The sequence below is a fragment of the Melanerpes formicivorus genome, unplaced genomic scaffold (assembly GCF_026170545.1).
Source record: "Melanerpes formicivorus ecotype bairdi unplaced genomic scaffold, bMelFor1.0.p_v2 SCAF_8, whole genome shotgun sequence".
Lineage (NCBI taxonomy): Eukaryota > Metazoa > Chordata > Aves > Piciformes > Picidae > Melanerpes > Melanerpes formicivorus.
Window position 1 is genome coordinate 22595100 of NW_027142360.1, and position 22075 is coordinate 22617174.

General features: G+C 45.4%; 1 protein-coding gene across 5 annotated transcripts in view; it reads left to right on the forward strand.

The window, feature by feature from the left end:
* The window catches only part of GRIN2B (glutamate ionotropic receptor NMDA type subunit 2B), a 294512-nt gene that overhangs the window by 242409 nt on the left and 30028 nt on the right, over positions 1-22075 (forward strand). For all 5 annotated transcript variants that reach the window (XM_068142627.1, XM_068142628.1, XM_068142629.1 and 2 more), the window contains 5 exons: positions 15966-16174; positions 16496-16667; positions 17319-17472; positions 19031-19156; positions 21788-22017. In XM_068142627.1, coding sequence (XP_067998728.1) covers positions 15966-16174; positions 16496-16667; positions 17319-17472; positions 19031-19156; positions 21788-22017 — 891 coding nt within the window. The remainder of the gene's footprint in view (positions 1-15965; positions 16175-16495; positions 16668-17318; positions 17473-19030; positions 19157-21787; positions 22018-22075) is intronic.

Consider the following 22075-nt stretch of genomic DNA (forward strand, 5'->3'; position numbering starts at 1 on the left):
GCTCAGGTCTCAGGGTGAAAACCAATATGGTATGATGGCTGAGTCAGGGAAGATGAAGGGATGATTGTGCTTCCAGTTCAAACTCTCATCATCATTTGCCTTCTCCCAACCCTCTAAGCCATACCTCTGTTCTTTCCCCTCTGTGCCCTGAATATTGGAGCCAAGTCCCTTGTGTGCTTTTCTGCATCTTCCGTGCTTTAGTGGCTACTTAAATATTTATTTATGTAGAACTTGCCCCATGGGAATGTCTTATGAATGCAGAGGGAGGGGTATTGTAAGGGGAGGAGGGAATGAGCAATCCCTAGAGGGCTCAATATTGTCAGTTACTGAGAGGCAGGAACTGCACAAAAAAGCCTAGTCCTGGGGAAGAAAAAAGATTGTGATGCAGAAGAACGCACACATGTGTGCACACAAACACACACTTGCAGGCAGATCAGCACAAACAACCAGCTGACAACAGAACAGGAAGAGAAAGGAAATATTTGCACCAGTTAAGTAATTAGAGACCCAGCTCTGTTCCTTCATGGAACTTGCTTTCTTTTGACCCATAGGACACCACCATTTTTGCAGACCTACCACCCAGAAAACGCTGCGGAAAGATAAATAGGAAGGCAGGAATAGTGTGAGGTGCTGCACTCCAGAAGATGCTGCCATGAATTTAAGGACAGGCTGTATGTCATGGGAAAAGATGAATTTCCAGAGTTTTGCAAACCCACTTGAATTTGCCCCATCTCCCTGTAGATGGCATGTAGGAAACTCTGGAGTCTTCTGGCTGTCATGATCGATATTGCTTGAACTTTAATCATATGCAAGAAGCAGCTCAGCTTGTTGAATTCATTAATTGCTAAGGCGTAACATATTCACTTAATTGGATTCTCTGCTAGATAGAGATGTATTTATATGTATTTGTGTATGTGCTTAGTGTATATATTTAGCTCCACAAAGACTGATAGTAATGGAACGTTAAGGTTGCCTGGTGAAATAATCAGCAGACTGGAAAGGATAAATGTTTAGTCATAAGCACGATCTTTTCTGTCACAAGAAGGGTAAGGCCTGGCTTACTGGATATTCTTGGCACAGCAGAAAACTAGGCAGGGCTAAAGTTGGCAGTAAGGCAAATTTACTTTTGTATGTGCCTCAGGCTGCCCATGAGAGCTGGTCTGCCCCTGGCAGGTCACCCCATCACAGTGTCTGTCTTGTCATTGAGGCGTGCTGACCAGCAGGTCCTTCTCCAAGGTTGTCTCTCCTGCCCAGTTCTTGGAAGCTTCCTCCATTTTCTTGTGCAAGACAGCACCTTGGAGGAGTGCTCCACCAAGACCTACTGCATGGGGTCCTGTGGTGGCAGAGAAGCTGCTTCAGTGTCACAAAGGAGAGCTGAGGCCTTGAGCTTCATGTTGAGCATGGGAAGTAAGATGAATCTGCTTCCTGGAGGCTGGACAGAGCAGGGCTGTGTACCAGTGTGCCAGCTCAAGCAGCATCATGTTCACTCTTCCAGGATAGGTGTCTTCAGAGAGCCAGGAAAGACAGCTGCCTGGTCACTTGTGCCACTTCAGCTTCCAGAGCAGCTGGAGAGTATCCAAGAATGTGCTCTTGAGCTTTAGTTAATCTCCTGATTCCTAACTAGTCCTTAGCAAGTACCATGTAAAATCCCTCTGTTCCTTTTGCAGCTGTCGGTCCACATGCCTGAGCGGCCGTGCTGCTGCTCTGTCATCAATCAGCACAGCTTCCACTGCTGCCTGCCAGCACACATAGGTGCTCTGCAGGCACCACCACCCTTCTGCAGCAAACCTCCTTCCTCTGATGTGGGGCATGAGGGAGTTGTAGGTGCAGCCCTGAGCTGCACAATCTTTGTCTGGGATGAATGAACTGGATGAATGTCATCCTGCGGTGAATCAAAAACAGTGCGGCAAGCAAGCTGAGAGAGGTTCTCCTCCCCCTCTATTGTGCCCTGGTGAGGCCACATCTGGAGTATTGTGTCCAGTGCTGGGCCCCCTGGTTGAAGAAGGACAGGGACTTCCTGGAGAGGGTACAGAAAACAGATACAAAAGATGATAAAGGGACCAGAACACCTCTCTTACAAGGAAAGACTGAGAGAACTTCATCTTTTTAATCTGGAAAAGAGAAGACTGAAGGGGGATCTCATAAATATTTATGAGTACTTAAAGGGTGGATGTCAGGAGAATGGGGCAAATCTTTTTTCAGTGGCATGCAGCGACAGGATAAGGGCAATGGGCACAAACTTGAACATAAGAAGTTTCATCCAAACATGAGGAGAAACTTCTTTAATTTAAGAGTGACAGAGCACTGGAACAGGCTGCCCAGGGAGGCGGTGGAGTCTCCATCCTTGGAGACATTCAAAACCTGCCTGGAAGTGTTCCTGTGTGACCTTCAGGTGAACATGCCTTGGAAGGGGCCTTGGACTCAATGATCTCCAGAGGTCCCTTCCATCCCCTGCCATTCTGGGATTCTGTGAACTGAGGCACCTCCTTACTGTACCAACTTTTGTCATCCTTCCTACCTGTTAGGTCCCTGCTTATCCCCCTTGCAACATAGGATGGATTATGAAGAGCCTTTTCTAGAGAGCAACTGAGCTTCAGAAAGCTTCAGTGATTTGCTTAAGGTCACAGAGTAAGCACAGGACAAGATTACAGCCAGCACTAGGGTCCCTTCACTCCTGGGCATTCAGGGAGAAAGCATCTGTGCTCTAAACAGCTGCTGCAGTGCTTAGGGCAAATTTGCCTTGTGAAACCTGGCTGTGCATTGCCTGTGCTGGCACAGACTTGTGATGGCAAAGCCATGCTGTGCAGAGCAGACTCACAGGGATGCAGCAGCACAGCATGGTGCAAGGCAGCTGTGCAAGCCTGGCAAGTTGCCTAGGCTCTCAGTTTAGCCCTTCCAGGCTAACATGGCCGGACAGCCTCTGGACTGTAACTGGATTGGTGAATTCATGCTATCTACCTTTACCCTTGTGGTTCTGCTTTAAGATAAGATGGACCAGGCCAGCTTGGCCCTCTCCTTACCTCTTGTACAGACCAGCCCTCTCTCTCCCTTAGTGTGCTACAAGCATATTGCTGCAATGTGAGAAACCTGTCTGCAGCATAATCTGTCTGATTAGTGCCTTCCTTTGCCTTCACCTTCTGGGCACTGTGACCATAAAGGACCTGCCAGCTTCACCCTCTTCCACCTCTCTCCAATGTTCCCTTCCAAATTGGCTTCTGCTTTCTTTGCCTCATTCAACCCCTTGGCAAGGTCAGCACACGTTTTTTTTTGTCATAAAGTGGGATTCTATAATCTCTGCATTGGTTGATTGGTCTGCTGCCTATTGCCATTTTTTTTAATCCTCTCTCCTCTGCCAGTTGGTGGTGATTCACAGATACCTCTTTCTCCATCTTCACTGCTACTTTCTTGGCCCATTGATTGGTTTTGTGAGGGCTCATGCACATTCAAGCTGTATAAGCAATTGCATGCAGAATATAAAAAGAACAGTGATTTCAGTTTTGGCATGCGGAATCAAGCTAGGAAATCAAGCTAGTCTTGTTTCCTGGGCCACCTTAATTCTGATCCTTCAAGTTTCTTTGTAGTTCAAGGATTGAGGCAGGGACCCCTTGGAGAGATTTGCATGCACTCATTAATCAGAATTTGAATCAAAAGGTCCATACACAAGTGGGATGCAACAAAGGCTGAAAAGGAAACCATAAATCTGCCATTTCCTAATATTTCAACCTAAATAAAGTTCCTTTAGTGTAGTTTCCTTTATGGGTCGTTGTTTTGTTTGTGCCTTTGTCGTCTTTTAAGTGGAAAGCCCCAAATCTTTTCTGTACAAATCCATTGTTCATTCTCGTGCATGCTGAGCCTTCAGCACTGGGTCTGACTGCTCAGCCTAGTGACTAACCTGTACTTGTTCCACAGCCAGTCATGACAGCTCAGAGTGGTTTGGCTTTCTTCTATGTCCTAAATGTTGGAGTGAAAGCAATCTTTTCACAGTGGGGTGTGTTTAAAAGACAGAGGAGAACCTGGATGGTTTGTCCACATTCTGTGGGCAGCCTGATTGAGCTTTTGCTGCCTTCTTGCTCTGCCAAAGCTGAGGTGTTCCTTGTACTGACTGTAGTACTGGTGGGGATGTCCCCACTGATTTACTGGGTTGATGGTCTTAGACCTTAAAACATTCATGCTCAGATGCTGTTTGGGCTGTCTGCCAGGATTTCTGCAAGAAAGTGACAGAAAAGGAATTATGATTATTTAACAGATTATAATGCAGTTAAGAGTGAATGAAATTTGATGGGCTGAAGTTAAAACCGTGTCCTTAGCCTGAGAGCTTTTATCCTGCTGATTTTTAAATGCCTGTTGCACAACCTGTAGATGTTGGTTTGTCTCGGGGAGCAGGTCTAAAGACTCTTGTAGTGGAAAGTGTCAGAGAACCTAATTGCAGGCTTAGTACTTACTCCTCTTATAACAGAGGTAGCTGCACAGCACACACACCTTTCAATGTACATATGAAACCATTCAACTAATTCCAGACTGCAAGAAGTCATTCCATGTGTAGACTTGCATATGCTACAAAAGACCTTTTGCAGCCTGCTGAGAGCCTTAGCTTCATCTTGTGTCTCCAAGACTGCCTCTCTCATGCTTGGCCTCTTACTTTTAGGCTGCAGAAAGGGAATGGCACAAGATCTGCTTTGTGTTGACATGTTGAGGCACAAAATGACAGAAAAATCTTTGAAAAATAGGTGTGCCTGAGGTCCATCAGGACTGAGAGGAGGGGAGGATTTAATCTCTCTAAAGCCATGCTCCTGAGAAAGCAGTCCTTGGCTTAACCCTTTGTTGCCAGCTGGGGTTGGCAACACAACACATCCTCTCTCTTTCCCAAATAGCTGCTTTCAAGGTTACCTCTCTTGCTATCCATACTCAGTTCTGATTGTACTCCTTTTGCACAGAGATGACTTGCAGCCCAGATGGCCTCAGCTGGGCCCTTGGCAATTCTGCCTGGACTCCTAGCCTAGATCAGTTTAGGATAACTGCCACTGGGGGTATCTGTATGTGTGTGTGTCTGTTCACACCTGTGTACGGGATGGGAAAGAAGCAAAATCTTGGACAGAGCTGCTCCCTGCTGTTCAGAGAACGCTTGTTGGCTCCAACCAGCATGGCAGTAATGCACATGTGTGCAGTGAACCAGCACTCCCTCTGGTGGGCTCTGTCCAAGGGTCAGGTCTTCTCCATAGGGTGTAGGTCAAGCTGGCAAGCCTTGTCTTATGCTCTCTCCAAACATGACAGAGCACTGCAGGTTCCAAGCAAAGCCCAGCACTTGGCTGGAGCAGTGGGCCAGGTGGGGGTCCTGTAGCTCATGGACTCTTTCTGGAGTCCTCAGCCACCAGAGGCTGAAGCATGATGTCCTAAGACAGGAGGCTCCACTGGGAAGTACAGCCCACACCTGGCAGTCTCTCCTGTGTGAGGGGTTGGTCTGCAGCATCAGGGACAGAGGTACTCTAGCTAGATGCTTGCTGCTGGCGGAGATGTGCAGCACCTTCTGCTCACATAAGTGACATGGGGGCCATCTGCTGCCTCTGCTTACCCCCATCCCCATCCTGTCCCCTGTGTTGATTTGGGAACATAAGGAGTGAATAAAAGAGAGAAGGAGAAGGAGGGAGAAACTGAGTCTGGGCATGTGGTTATCTGCATGCCTTCTCTACAGAGACAAGCAAGGGAGAATGTGGGCCAGAGAAGATGCAAGGATGCCAGGTAGCAACTTTCTTAATCATACACAGGGTAAAGGGGAAGGAGCAAGAGTATCCCTGGTTATCCCAGTCCCACAGCTTTGTTTCCTATCTGGCCTCTTTGTAAAGCTGAGTGAAGAAACCTGGCAGAGAACCTGGGTGAAGAGCAGAGCTGGTGCTCCTACTCAGTTTGGAGATCCTGTGACAGCTTGGAGCAGTGGCTTGCTTGGCTACCCTTTGGGAAGCTCTGGTGCAGCATATGAGGCTCCCTGCCATGTGCCAGTTGTGAGGAGTGTGGCATGCAGACTTGCACTCTGAAAGGTGTAGAGGTGCTGGGGCTGGTTGTGTGAATCCAGGGCCAGGATCTGAACGAAGGGTATGCAGTGGGCAAGGACAGCATTTGCAATCACCTGCCTGGAGCCGTCAGTGGTGGGAAAGAAAAGAAAGAGGAGCATGCAGCTCTGTAACTGCCTTCGCTGAGATCTTGCTCCAAACGGGCAGTAATTCCTCCGGAGGAGGCGTGCTCCTCCCCTTCTCACCAGCCAGAATGCTGCTGAGCGCCTTGCAGCTCTCTGCTGCGGGCCGTGCGTGCAGCCCTGCCTGTGCCTCACATGTCTGCATGGGGACAATGCAGGGCTCCCGTGCTGAGAGCAGGGAGCCTGGCTGGTGTATTTAGGAAGGGGCTCTGTTTCACCTACTGTGACACCCTGTGGTGAAAGTTAAAGGATCTTGCTGATACTTTAAGAGATGAATTTCATAAGCAGAGCTTTAAGTCTTGCTCACACAGCTCAGGGAAGAGCGAGGTTTAGGCAGCCCACTCCCTCTCTGCATGTTGCCTCCTCTCCTAACCCTGCTGAAGCCTGCTTCAACATGCAGCTTTTCTCAGCACAAGGAAATGTTTTCTGCCTTCTTCTGGCTTTACATCTTTATACATTCCTTAGGTCCCAAGAGATGCTGGGAGAGATGTTTGCTCTGTGTAAAGAGTAGGTGTCCCTGCACAGGGAAGCACAGACCGGGGTTCTGTACACCGCTGTACAGAACCCACTTACGAGCCAAAGCTCTAAGCTGTCTCCCAGACTGCAGTGTGAATTGGCAAGCCCAGCCCTCCCTCTGTGTAACGTGTTGGAGGGGAAGAAAAAAAAAAGTCTGGCTGAAAGAAGTGAAAGCTCAGCAAAATGCAAACCCAAGCCCAGCACTCAACAGGGAAAGCCAAGGGGAAAAAATCATTAGATAGGGCATTACATGCGTGGACACGTACTGGATGCAGACATACACCTGCACAATGCGGCTGCACTCCTAGGGATGGCAAAATGCTTTCATAAGGCATTTAGATACCTATACATGCACAGTAAAATATATTTCCCTATAAACCTTTGTGACTCCTGAACCCCCTGTGACACAAAACTTGCAATCTTATCAGTATCCCTGCTACATTTTTTCCCTGCCTGAGGTTTCTGCAGAAGAGAGCAGTAGAGATGCTCAAGGTGAAACCTTTTTTCACCTTAGATGAGGGCATTGTAAGGTCCCTGGCTTTACATTCCATTTCCCAGACCTGAATCAGAATAGAATGATGTTGCTGGAGTTTAGGATATTGTAGCAAGAGCCCCTCTCCTCACACAGAGTCATTTCAGAAGGGCATGATGACTTTAAGGATACAACATTATTGAAGTTAGAGCTTGAGCAGGTGCTGTCACTGCCTGTTAGCTGAGGTGGGTTATGTTGGATGGTACTGTCAGTCTGCAGTCTTCATTAAAATATATTTCCCACCCCCCTAATTCTTCCTTCAAAATCTCAGCACGTGATTTGCCCCTCCTAGAAGCTATGACTTTGATGAGTTACATCCTTCAGCCTACTCAGATCATAGCCCACACTACTGCAAACAGCTTCCTCTAACCTCTCCCTTTATGTCTCTTAATTATGCCTGTGCTGATTGCAGTATACATTTCCATAAACCATGGTTAGCAATGAGGATCTTGAACAAATGTGTCCCCCAGGAAACCTTACTGCTTCTGCAGGAGCTTGTCTTGCCTGGCTGAACCACTTCCTGGGTTACCAAGTTCATGCTACCACCAAGAACAACATCATTTCTCAGAGGGAGCTCTCAGGTGATCCTCGCTGGTTTTATGCCTGTGATGCTCTCTTGGTACTTTCTGTTTTGGAGGAATGGTTTACCAGAGTAAATGTGTTTGCTTTCTCATAGCTCAGACCTTACTGTGATACCAGTGGAACTCCATAGTTCACTGACTTTGTAGAAGTCAGAAGTGCTCAAAGTGTGTCTCATTAACCTTCTCAGGCTAATCATGGCAGGGGACTGGACCTCAGCAACTGCAAAAAGCACATAAATGCATCAGGAAAGAAATGTTACAGCAAAAAATGGCAAGGGCTGTGTAAATGCCAGACCTCAGTGAGCTGGGGGACTGTGCTTCTGTAAAGAGCTTTTATTCCCAGACTGAATTGTAAAGCAAGAGCAAGTGCTTCACCCTGTCTGTATTCTAAGCCAAGCCTCTCTCAGGGATATGCTAGGTGCTGGATAAACACAGAAGGAAAAAAAACTCCACCATCCTCTTGCAGCCTACATGTTTAATTGAAAGGGCTATTAGAAGCAATTCCTGCTTCTGCAGGTGCAGTGAAGAAACCAGCCTTCCCCAGGTGGTTGTGGAAGGTGAACTTGAGGTTCAGAAGGAGTGTTGTTTCTGTGTTAATTAATTTTGCATGTGGAGCATTCACAACCATTTCTTGTCTACTTTGGAAGATGTGGCTAATTAATCACCTTAAGTGTATGTAAACAGGAGATTTTTGCTCTGTGGCATCTCTTCTCCACCAGCCTATGTGAGGATACAGACCTGTAGCATCATGGGAATTATATCTTTGGTAATGGCTATGATGTCAGCACTCTAAGAGTGAAAGTCATGACTCAAATAGCTTGGGTGAATCTCACCGGAGAAGGTTTCGCTGCTCAATGAGGGAAGTATGACCATAGGAGGTAGAGATATCAATAATAGAAGTCTCTGAGTTAGTTGGGAGACAGATATAAAATGATTAAGACTAAGTTTTGATGGGTAAGGGCTGAAAAGTCAAGGAGGAAAGGTATTCTACAGAGGAATTCCTCCTTTTGCTTCTTGTCTTTGCTTAAGGCCATTGGACTGGAAAGGCTCATCTGGTCCCATCTCTGCTGCCCTAGGCAGCAACATCGTATAAACCCTGTATAAATCAGTTGCACCACTTCTTGACTCCATTTTAGTGGTTTTCATAGCTCTTTTCAGGCAGCTGTCCCAGAACTTCCTACCTCTGATGGTTAAAATCTTATTTTCAAGGCAAGTTTCCTCACAGCCAGTTGTTCTTGTACCAACATTGTTTTTCTGCTTAAAAAAACCCCAACAAAACCCAAACTCTTTTCTTCCTCCCTTGTGTATCTGGCCCCCCTTTATTTATACAGAACAGTCATATCCCCTCCTGGCTTTCATTTATCTAGGTTAAACAAGCTTTTTAATCTCCTCTTTTAAGGCAGGCTCACTGTTTCCCTAATCGCTCAATCCAAGGTTATTTCTGATACCAGCTTTCCCGCAAGGTTCCTCGCTGCTTTGCCCCAGCTGAGTGTAGAACAGCACAACCTATTGCCTGTTGAGTCATTTTGGGGCGAAGAAATGTGTCAACTATCGATTCAGAGGAGAAAAGCATTAGGTGCTGCTGTTAAAATTTGCATTTGTTCTCTACCTTATCTCTACAAAGCTGAAATCTCTCATAATGACTTTGTTTCTGATATAATTTCTCTTTAATAACAGTAATGACATCTCTTCCCAGACTGAAAGCCACGATCTGCTGTGGAGCTACAGCAGATCTCTTTAGTTCAGTCCTGGTGGAATATCTTGCACAAGCCTTTCAAAACCTATCTCAATCCCAAATGATTCTATGTTATTTATGCATGATTTATTGCCTCACTATCTAGTGCAGCATTAAGGTTACAGCAGCATCTCCCAGGCTCACTGTTAATTTTATGTACCCTGAGCAGTGCATAGTTCTGTTGGCGGTGTCCCACTTATAATTGCTATTTCTATGGTGGTTCTATTATTCCTGCAGTTGTCCTTTTCAGGTCCTGCCCAGTTGTTCTGCTTTTCCCATGTCCTCATTCAGGGGCTGTACGAATTGTACTGACAAGACTCTTATTTCTCCCTGAACTCTCCCCGCTTCCCTGAGGGCTGAGGTATACTTTCCCATCAGCTGTGTTACCAATATGACTGCTATTTTCTACCTGCTGTGCAACATCTTACCTTTACCTTTTCTATATTTGATTTTCAATTTGTCATGTATTAAAATCAAGTGTAAAAGTTACATAAGCTTTCCCCAGTTCATCTGGCAGCAAAGATGAAGGCAAGTTTTCACATTTGCACCACCCAAAGGCGCATGCTGTATGTGTTCCCTCATCTCTCTAGACAACATGTGTATGTCTCCTCATATCCATGCTATTAGTGAGCCTCAGGATCTTTCCTGTGTTTATCTACCCAGTGTACCCCAAGGATGAAAACATACCATTAACTCAGTTTTACACAATGCAGAGTGGATGCACAACAGGGCAGATCATATTCCAGTGGTTCTTGGTGGAATAGGGAATTGCTGCCTTCTGATCCGTGCCCTGTGCTCTTGCCTTAGTGCTTCCCCATGTAATAAGACAGGAAACACTGAACTTTTGGGGAAAAGCAGAAAGCAGTTCAAGTTTTTAAAGCTTTTGAAATTGTCTTACTTTTATTCTTTAAATGAAACCAAACCCTTTTTGTTCCATTTGTATTTCTCCTTGACCAGGAGTGGCAGGTATTCAGGGAAGATTTTAAATGAAAAGAGAAAGGTGCAAGGCACAGTGAAAACGGAATACAAAAAATGAAAGACTTTGCTCAGACATTGTTTTCCTGCAGCCTGTTGAAAAGCAAACACCTGAAGGTTCAGGATTCCCTTTGAAACTTCACCCCAAATATGAATGCAATGCCTCTCAGCATTTTGCCTAAGAAATGTATCTGAACATGTCTGGTTTTATCCAGAATGATATTCTGCTGAAAGCCAAACTTCTAGAAGCTTTTGGTTTTCCATCTGTTGAAAGTAGTAGAGGTTTCTGCAGATGCTCTTGTACTTCAAAGTCCTGCCTTGGCATAGTAGGAGAAACTCAGAGATTGGCTTCTGCTCTGGGTGAAATAGTTCTGGAAGTTGATGGGAGTAGCTTGTACCCAAGTGGGTAAGGATTTTGTAATCGGTGAGACTGGGTGCTAGTCATTTGGACAGGCAGTTGCGTTTGCCAAAGTGGCATGTGAGATATCCACTGAGTGAGACTACCAACTCCTCTGTGTTATAAATATCCTATGACTTGATAACACATGTAGAAGAATAAGGAAATATACTCTGCTGGTATAAGCTGAAGCAAGAAGATTTAAGTCAGACATCAGGCAAACCCCCCTTTTTAATGGGAAGGATAGCTAAGCACTGGAATAGGCTCCCGTGGAGACCGTGGGTACTCTGTCAGCGTAAGGACAGGTTAGACAAACATCTGCCACAAATGGCTGTTACAAGCTTTAACTTCCCTTGGGAGGAGAGAAAAGCCTCTGTTAAGAATTAGTTTCAGGGCACGACTACGATACCTTTCATTAAAGATGCGCATTAACATACTGCAGAACACTTTTATTCTGGCTGCATTATACCGCGGTTAAGGCAATTTGCCAGCCTGCTGGAAGGCTTTCGGAAGGCTCTCACTTATATTCTCCTCACATAGGCAATTTTACCCTTAGTCTGCATGGGATAGCTTATATACTCAGCAAACCAATAGCATATAGGGCTGATCTTACAGTTAAGGTAGAAGCTGTTCCCTTCGCTCAATTCTTCTAAATTCATCACCAGACCAAAGGGACTTACCTTTCCTGACAAGATCAGATGTGGTACAGACAGAGCAAGGGGAAGTTAAGGTGGGATTTGGAACCCCTGCCCAGGCATGCTGGAACATACCCAGGGGGTGGAGAAAATGATTAGAAAGGAGTTTTAAAATATTGCTACCGTCTTTGCTTTTGCTGATTATATGACCCTCCAGGGCTCCTAGTGGGAGTCTGGATGAGTAGACTCTGATTGGAGAACACCCAGTGGTTCTTCAAACTGCAGGGTGACAAATATGTAGGATGATTGGGATAGTTTATTTCTTCTCTTTTTGCTGAGGCAAGCACTGAGCAAAACCCAAGTAATAACAGTTCACAAGCTGCTAATACCAAATACCCTGACTCTTTAGAAATGCTTTGCTCTACACCGTTTGGCAGGTTATATTCTTTAAGAGTAGGCATCATTACCTGGACAAGTCTGTGACATTTAATTCTGTTGTGGGTAACCTCCATCCCCACATTGGATTGCTCCTTCCCTTTAAGGCAGATTACCTAGGACAGGATGCACATGTGTAGTTTCTTTCTCTTGTGTTGTGTCCATCCTCTATATGTGTGGTGTTTTTTACTGTCCTTGCCCACATGTTCCCTAAGCCCTCTCTTCTTTATGCATATAAATTCGAGCCTTGCATACAAGAGCATGTAAAGAAGTCTTCCCCCTCTTACATCACAATGCTGTTCTGACTTTGCTTATTCATGTGTGTACACACCTGCAGGTATATTGCATGCCTGGTTGTCCAGGTTAGCAACAAAGTGTAACATTTGTGTGTGTTCTTGAGATACTCCATAGTTGATTTCAAAATTTAGGTCAGGACATTCCATTACATCCTGGCTTTCTCCCTGTTTTGACAATCTAGAATTAATTTATTGGGATAATAAAGAAAGGATATGGACTACTGTATGTGGAGGTTTGGTGCTTCAGCATGCAGGAGGCTATGGCAAGAGTGTCATTGTTATCCTAATTTCATAATGCTGTCTCTGTAGTACAACAGTATAAAATGTGCCTGGCACACAGCCTTATGGGCTCCCCTTTCTGTCCCAGAGAACTTCTGGGTAATTACGAGTTGAGTTTGCCTATCTGATCTAATTTATCACTCAGGGGTTTATATCATGCCTATTACTGTGATATCTAAGTGCTGCCGAGATTCTGCAAGATGTCTCTTTCATCAACCACTTATTTCTATGATAAGTTAATGTTGCTGAGCTGAAGTCTGGGTTGCTCTGTGCAGCATCTTAATCACTGGTCCCTTCTGAGCCTCATGAGTGCAGTTATCTTGCTTATCTGGAGACTTCACTGAACTGATTTGGGGGATTTGAGCTCAGTTACTTGAGGGCTGAGGTTGCGCTGCAGAAGCCTGTGGCACAGATGATGATAAATTAGGATGCTTGGTCAACAAGTGGGAAGTCCAGGGCTGAAGTAGACCCTGGGTGAGTATGGGAGTACAACCCCATGCATTGCTACAGGCTGGAGTCAGAGTGGCTGGAGAACAGCTAGGCAGAGAGGGACCTGGGGGTGCTGGTTGATAGTAGGCTGAACATGAGCCAGCAGCGTGCCCAGGTGGCCAAGAAGGCCAATGGCATCCTGGCCTGTACCAGGAACAGTGTGACCAGCAGGAGCAGGAAAGTCATTCTGCCCCTGTATTCAGCACTGGTTAGGCCACACCTTGAGTCCTGTGTCCAGTTCTGGGCCTCTCAGTTTAGGAAAGATGTTGAGTTGCTGGAACATGTCCAGAGAAGGGCAACAAAGCTGGGGAGGGGTCTGAAGCACAAGCCCTGTGAGGAGAGGCTGGGGGAGCTGGGCTTGCTTAGCCTGGAGGAGAGGAGGCTCAGGGGAGACCTTATTGCAGTCTACATCTACCTGAAGGGAGGTTGTAGCCAGGTGGGGGTTGGTCTCTTCTCCCAGGCAACCAGCACCAGAACAAGAGGACACAGTCTCAAGCTACACCAGGGGAGGTTTAGGCTGGATGTTAGGAAGAAATTCTTCATAGAAAGAGTGATTGGCCATTGGAATGTGCTGCCCAGGGAGGTGGTGGAGTCACCATCACTGGAGGTGTTTAGGAAGAGACTGGATGGGGCACTTGGTGCCATGGTTTAGTTGATTAGATAGTGTTGGATGATGGGTTGGACTCGATGATCTCAAAGGTCTCTTCCAACCTGGTCTGGTCCATCCCATCTTATCCCATCCCATCCACTGTTTGCATCCAGCCTCTGATATTAGCCTAGTTCCTGCCTTAAACAAGATGTTCATGGACAAAAGGGGCCACCAGTGCCTGGGGCTCAGCCACCTTTCACCTTCTGCTCAAAGTGTATTTGAAAGTTAAAACAACTTCCTGCCCACTCAAGTAACAATAGAAAAAAACATGACCAAAACCCAACCAAACAAATAAAATCCCCATCTCCCCTCCCCCCCCCAAAAAAAAAAAAAAGAGATAAAAATAAGAAAAATAGTTGTGTAGCCTCCTTGCCAGTCCAAGTCCAAGCAGTGTAACTCCATGTGTGGAGGAAAGCTCTCCTTGACATTTTTTTGTTCCCCACTGCTTGTTGTAAAGGCCCTTGTGAGGGTCAGATCATCTGCTCAGAGATTTCACCTCCTTCTTGGAAAACCCACTGCCTTGGCTTCACTGGGGTGCTGTGCTCATGCTGCAGGGATGGATGGGGAGGTGGTTGTCTCTGGGTGATTTCTTCTGCCTTTCTTCTCCCTCCACAAGCCCCTCAGAGTGGATTGATTCATTTTTTTTTTTTTCATGGCCAGATGAAAGGTTTGTTTGTTTGTTTTGAAGGTGACAAGTGTTTTATGTGAATTCTGGCTGCTCTCAAATGCCAAAACCCAGCTGGGCTTTGAGTTCCACAGAATAACCACTGACACCTAATGAGCCTCTAATAAGTGCTTCTCTCTCCTGTCTTGTCACTTAAATAAATAAATTACTGGAAGTTGAGGGTGGTGGGAGGGGTGGAGGGGTGTTGAATTGCAGTGGAATGAAGCTTTTCTGTTTATCCACCAAGGTAGGTACACTGCTAAGAACAGTCCTGCAAGCTTCCCACACACCCACATTGCCTCTGCCGTCAAGTCAATGTGTCTCAGCCCTGGCCTGGAGGGCTTTCTTTGAGGATCATGTGGGAAAGTTACTTCTAAAGCCCACTTAGTTTCTTGCCCTCTCAGCTTCAGCTGCCAGCCAAGGTGCTAATTAGTGTCAGCTGTGATGGGGAGGGATCGAGAACAAAGGCCAGACTTTGTTAGTTGAAAGCATAGATGATGTTCAGGGTTTTTTTGATTTTTCTGGAATTTTTGCAAGGAATGGTCTACCATGGGTGTGCTACATGTATCATCCCTTCAGGGAATGGAGTAGCTTCAAAACAACTCCTATTCGTGGCATTAGGTACAAAGCAACTGAGGCTCACCTTCCTTTTCTGACTGCTGAAGAGAGAACCTCTGTTTTATTAAGAAATGGTCAATGAAAAGATCTAAATATATGGCAATATATGGAAAAAGAGGTTAAAAAAGGTTAAAAAAAGAAGATCATAACTGCTCTTGGATTTTCTTATTCATGTGTCAGAAACACAGAGCAGTTCCTTGTTTCTAGCTAAGGGATGTAACCAAGTCATCATGAAAGGACAGAGCAGGTATTTCAGTAAGGCTTTAGTAAGGAATGCTGTTAGCAAACACCTCTGTACGATGATCTCCTGTGAAGATGTTCCTGGAAATGCAGGCAATCTCCCTCTTTAGTTGCATGTCTCCTGGAAGAACTCAGTCCTGACTAGGGATGGGCAATCTTTTTCCAGAGAAGGAGTTATTCCTGAATGAAATTCAGCCTGACTAAAATGAATCTGTTTGATGAATTGCACTGAAATCTAAGAAAGACAGACTTCTGAAAAAATAAAAGAAGTTCCATAGTGACCTTTTTAAGTGAAGTGTTTCAATTTCTCTGTTTCAAAATGACATTTGTTTTGGCATTTGCCTATATTTCTCCTCTTTTTCAGTAGGAAAAAAAAGTAAATCTCATTTTTAATGTGACAAGTCAGCTGAAGTCAACATTGCAGGAGGCTGTTCCTGTTGTTTCGCTGAGATAGTTGAAAGATGTGGTGCCTGTTCAACTGTGGTGATGGTATCCCCTGGTCAACCACTCAGTCTCCCAGAGGGTGAGACCATCACAGGGATGAGTCAACCCAAACACCTTTCTTGTTCTCCACTTCCCCCTGGTTTGAATCCACTTAGTCACAGCCTTCTCTCCAGAAATGTCCTCAACTTACGTGGGTACTCCAGTGCAGGACTTCCTGCTCAGGCCTGCAGGAGCTGTGGTTGATGCGGAGAGATGGAGCAGCTGGGAATCTTCTGTGTTTTGTGTCTCCACAGGTGGGGAAATGGAAGGAAAAAAAGCTGCAGATGAAGTACTATGTGTGGCCCCGCTTTGAGCTGTATCCTGACTCTGAGGAACGTGAGGACGATCACCTAAGTATTGTGACCTTGGAAGAGGCTCCGTTCGTCATTGTGGAGAATGTGGATCCCCTCAGCGGCACCTGCATGAGGAACACGGTCCCTTGCCAAAAACGCATAGTGACTGAGTATGCATCCCTGCCTCTTTCTCCTCCTGTTGAGCTTTCTCTTTCAGCAGAACACAGAGAATCTTTGGGGCCTATACCATCATACCCTGATAAGTCTTTTAGGAAAGCTTACCTCAGTTTGCCCAGCCTGGCTCGTGTCCATTCATGACTAATTCCTTTGGGCAAATCATCCTGGTGTATCCCTTCACCTTCCAGCACAGACAACATGAATGAAGTTCTACCCATGATATTGTGGGAGGGGGAGGGCATGTTGACAACAGCAAGGAATTAAGAGAGATTTTCCCCCATTTTTTTTAACCCATTATTGTTGTGATGATTCAGGAACAAAACTGATGAGGAGCCAGATTACATGAAGAAATGTTGCAAGGGGTTCTGCATTGACATCCTCAAGAAAATCTCAAAGTCTGTCAAGTTTACCTATGACCTCTACTTGGTGACTAATGGCAAGCATGGGAAAAAGATCAATGGGACGTGGAATGGAATGATTGGAGAGGTCAGCAGCGAAGGGGGAGGGCATGGAGGGCTTCATCCATGGGTGGGGTGACATGGGTCAGGTCTGGTCTTCTATCATTATTGGTCCCCCTTCTGGGGTAGGGGCAGAGGTGACTCAATACAAATGAATTAATCTGCGCTGACACTGTGGCACTCTGACCATGACTTACCTTTCCTATTTGACAATTAATTATTGTCCTCTGTAGTGTCATAAATTTGGCCTTCACAGTCACAGAAAGAGGGTGATATCCATGCACCAGAGAGGCTGCAACCTAGATTATGCTTCAAGCATATATAAGGTGCATAAAGAATGAAATAAGACTTTGCAGTGTTAAAGGGAGGATAAAGCAAGGACAGGAAAATGAGATAAGGTGTCTTCTCAGTGGATGAAGTGTTTATCCCAAGACTTCTGCAGATTTATATTTTATACACATACCAGCTTTGAGGGGAAGATTAATGTCTATGGATTTCCTGAAAGAGGAAAGTGTCCTGATGAAAGATTAGGAAGGAGAGATGATGGAAACAATACAGGGAATGGGACTACTGGAGTAAAAGGGCTGTGTGGAAAAGCAAGAAGGTGAGAAAGGGCTTGGCTGTGGTGCTTGAGAGGTGCCTTGGATTTGTGTGTGACTTTTTCTTTTCCTTCCACCAGGTTGTCACCAAAAGGGCCTATATGGCTGTGGGGTCCCTCACCATTAATGAGGAGCGTTCTGAAGTGGTGGATTTCTCTGTGCCCTTCATCGAGACGGGAATCAGTGTCATGGTGTCACGTAGCAATGGAACTGTCTCACCTTCTGCCTTCTTAGGTATCATTTTAATCTAAAACTGAAGCTTCACCCAGTGTTCATCAAAAAAAAAAAAGTAAAATAGGTGAAGGTTGCTTGTAATTCTTAGCCTGAAAGTTCCTTTTTGGAAGTACCTGTGGGACGGGTATATAAAAATAAACTGTGAGGTTTTAGTTCTAAATCCCAAGCAGGCAAAATCCAGGCAAATGCAAACAGGCACTGCCTAGGAGCTCAAAGACTGTTTTCAGCAGCTGTATGCCTAGTCCCAGCAAAGAATGGGATCACTCAGTGTTGCCATCTACTCTACAGCACATAGCTTCTCAGTGACCCGACTAATAGCATGTTCAAGGCCAAGAAAATTGATTCCAACCTTATAGCCGGTATGCCATAGTACTTAGTGATAACAATTAGCAATAAATCATTGCACTTTGAGAGACATTATTTGCAAAGAAGGCATTAACTTGGCTCTTTCTTGACAGGGGAACTGGTAGAAGCTAGAGATCTAATAGAGCTTTTCAAGAAGAGTTGAGCCATCACTTCTGTGCTGACACTGTCTTCCAATAAAGTGATTTCTAATGTCCTTCAGTAGTGGAGGGTGATTAGAGAATGCAGAGATGATAGTACATTTCCCCAAGACATTCATGTCTTCCTAGTATCTACTATTTGGCTTTATGAAATGCTTTATGATGCAGCAAACACAGTATATGAGTTATATAATTACTGTCTGCTCTCTGCCAGCATCCTGAGAACACTCACAAACAGAAATAGCTTTATATGGGTAAAGAATTTTTTTTTCTAGCTTCTTCCAGTAGAATTTCCATGACTACTCACTCTTCAGGAGCTTTTGCCTTTAGCCAAACCCAGGTGTGTTGCTGGGGTGTGTAAAAGCAATGGTAAAGTTAACTCTGAAGTTTCAGATTGCAGTTTAACTGCAAGCAGCAATGTTTGCTATAGTCCGGAGCAAACATAGGAGTTTCTCTAATCTGGTTCAGTCTCATCTTTGTCTGTTCAGGCTTAGAGAAGAAGAAAACCTGGCAAAGATCAAACACTTGCAGAATGTGGATGTTGAAATTTCTAGAATGAGCCAGTGTTCCCATTGCTACACGAATGGAAGAGCTGAAAAAGCTGCTCTCATTATGGCTGAACCTCAGACATTTAGAAATGCTCTTTGGCTTGATAGCATCTTGGAAGTTGGGTGCCTGTCTGAAACCCTGCCAGTTCTGCCTGATTTTCCCCACTCTCTCCAGATGGTGCTGGAGGACTTCCTGGGAACAATCTTTTATCAATGCATTTTATTTTATCAATGCATGGCACAATGGCTGCATGTAGTTCCAGATGGAGCCGTGTGTCATAAATGTAACAGTAAGAAGGAATGCAGTCATTGCAGAGACAGAAACTGAACTTCTCCCAGTTCAAGAAGCGTTCCAGGATCAAGCTGAAAGCTTTACTGCAGCTTAGGTTTGTCACCAGCCTAGTTTGCCCCATGGTCTCCCTGGGGTGCTCTGGAGAGCCAAGGTAGTGAGGGAGGGATGAGGTGGTGTAGCAGATCTTTCACCATTGTTTTTCTCTTTCTTTCCAGAGCCTTTCAGTGCTGATGTATGGGTGATGATGTTTGTGATGCTGCTTATCATCTCTGCAGTGGCCGTCTTCGTCTTTGAGTACTTCAGCCCTGTGGGCTATAATCGGTGCCTTGCTGATGGCAGAGGTAAGGGGAGTCCCTCCTTGCCATGATCCTCCCTCTTTTCCAATCCCAGCTTCTTTTTTGGGGTGTTTCCATTCTTTGAACATGATGCAAATCCAGCCTGCTCTGAGCATTCTGTTCAGACTAAAAGAGGCAAGAATGGAAGTGGAAAAAAGGTTTCTAAAGAGAGCAGATGTGTATAATGGATAATTTGCTTGGCTTGGGAGATGGAGCTGTGTCTCCTTTCATCTCTAAAGCATGAACCAGCTCCAGTTTTTTTTCTCATCAAGGGAAAATGTGTCCCAGTAGCTGGTGCTGGCAGTGCCCATGGTGCTGTGCTCTGTGAGGCAATGAGAGTGCTGTCAATCTCCATCCCCCTGGAGAGCAAGCCACTCTGCCAGCTTCCCAGCATAGTGCTACGTCCTCCAGACTCCACATCTGTCACCTGGACCTGTCCCTCCCCTACTTGGCTCTCTGGCTTACTGAGGCTGACTGAGAAAGTGGGAAGCTCATTTCCCTGAAGTGAGTGATGGATTATTTTGCAAGAGCAGGAAAGATGAGAACAAGTGAGTGACCTACTTCTGTGGTATTAATCTTCAGAAGACAACCTGATGAGTTAAAGAGAGGATAGACAGACAGTCTAAGAGATCCTTTTTTCCCTTATTGGCATGAAGACAATTAGCAAGTTGAGCCTTCTGTCATCTCCATATCTTTACCCCCTGATGAATCAGCCCTTCAAACCTTTCTGGGTATATTGGTCTGTTCAGAGTAGTGGGAGAGAGACAGTTATTGGAAAATGCACTCATTTGCTCCCCAGTCTAGTGCTTTGAGTGAATTTATGTCATCAAATTAGAGAGGAGTGAAAAAAAAGGTGTCAATGAGAATGCAGGCAGACAGAACCACATGTATGGTGGAGAGCTTTTCTCTTCACATGGAGCTGTGGAGGGCCTTTATGGCAACTGATCCTAACCACATGGAGCTGTAGACAAAAGTAAATACCATTAAACCCATGTGTCTCTTGAGAGATATTAATGCAGATATGGAACTGGAAGCAATTCTCAGTGCAGGTGTGCAGCTGTGCAGTTATTAAGTTAGTCAAACTGCAGCTGCAAGTATCAATATTTCTGAGTAATTATGAAGAGTACTGCATGATCAGGAAGATATTATCCCTGATAGATGTAATGTGGAGATCTAGAAATCTGCTGCAGAGACTGCAGTGCTTGTTAGGTAATGAACCCTGGCTGATGTTACTTTGACTCTGTTTGAACTAGTCTACGACATTATATCCCTGCATCCCACACTGGCATTTCCTCTTTATGGACACCAGTATTTTCTCTCCAGGTTCAGGTGGGTATGCCTTGATCTAGCCCCTAAACAATGGGTTGTTATTTCTGTACTCAAAGTTGGAGAGCTCAGTAGAATTCCAGGTCACTGATCTGGATCAGAGGCTGCCATTGCTGTCTGGGCATGTGGCTGAAAAAGTAACTGAAAGCACAGAAGGTGATCAGTAGAGAGAGGATGGTTTCATGAGGGAACTTCTCAGGATTTCCTTACACCTATCAGTTCCCACTGATGATTTACAGGCCTTGCACCTGTGTGTCTTAAGGCACATCAGACAGGGAGGGTTATGAAGCTATCACTCCATCATGTAAAGAGACAAGGACTGCCAAACCATGCTCCTTACAGCAACTTCATCTCCCTGGCACCTAGAGGTTCCAGGTTTGCCAGGTGATGATTCTGCTTTGGCCTTGGTGTGTAGTTCCCATGATGCAAAACGAGCCCCTTGCATCTTTCAGTTGTATTTAGAGTAACACAGTGCTTTCAGATGATCTGTAATTCACTGCTCAGGGGTTTCCAGAGGAATGTCAGAACTTCCCTCTCAATCAAATGCCCTGCTGGAGCCATCCTTAACAGGCAGCAGCATTAGGCATCAGTCAGCTTATTCAAGGGAGGAGACAAAACACGGGATGCTAATCCACAAGATTGAAGAGCCAGGTTGGCACCATTGGAAAAGGAACAGACCCTTGAACTGTGCCAGATGCCTCTCTGAGAGGGTCTTCTCAGTGTCTGAATCAGGATCCTTGCATCTGCACTCTCCCTGATAAGTCCTCTTGTGCTCAGGCTGGGCAAATTTTACTTTGGATTCCCACTAATGGAACCAACTTATGCTGGGGATATGAGACTGATAGGGAAGCTTTCACAAGTTTAAGGCCCATGAGCACACACGAAGGTCATGTTTTGCACAGCTGGATGCTAGGTGTCCAAGGACTACATCACTGTTAAACAGCTAAAAAAGAGACAGAATTTTTCTGAGCAAACTATTTCTGGTGACAACATTTGAACAGAAATGAAATGTGTGGACTTTCAGTTACTCAAATGAGATGCAAAAAGAAACCCTTGCATAAGGTTTCAGCAGAGATGTTTGAGACAGCAAATATGGAAGCCCCAGGATGTTTTATCAAAGTCATTTTCCAGGGCTGCACTTTGATGAGGTATGGTGTCATGAGCACAGGGGAGTGCAGCTGTGAATGTTCTTCTCACGTGTGAGAATAGATACTGCTCTTGACTCTGAAGTCAAGATGCATATGTGCATAGAAATGCAGACCATTTACTCTGAGATGCTCACTGTGGAATCATATTTCTTAATCACTCCAGAGCCAGGAGGTCCCTCTTTCACCATTGGCAAAGCTATCTGGTTGCTGTGGGGGCTGGTGTTCAACAACTCTGTGCCAGTGCAGAATCCCAAGGGTACCACTAGCAAGATCATGGTGTCGGTGTGGGCCTTCTTCGCTGTCATCTTTCTGGCCAGCTACACTGCCAACTTGGCTGCCTTCATGATCCAAGAGGAATACGTGGACCAGGTGTCTGGCTTGAGCGACAAAAAGGTAATGGATCCACCCAAACCACCAAAGCAGCCTTTGCCACAAAAGAGGTTGCTCTATC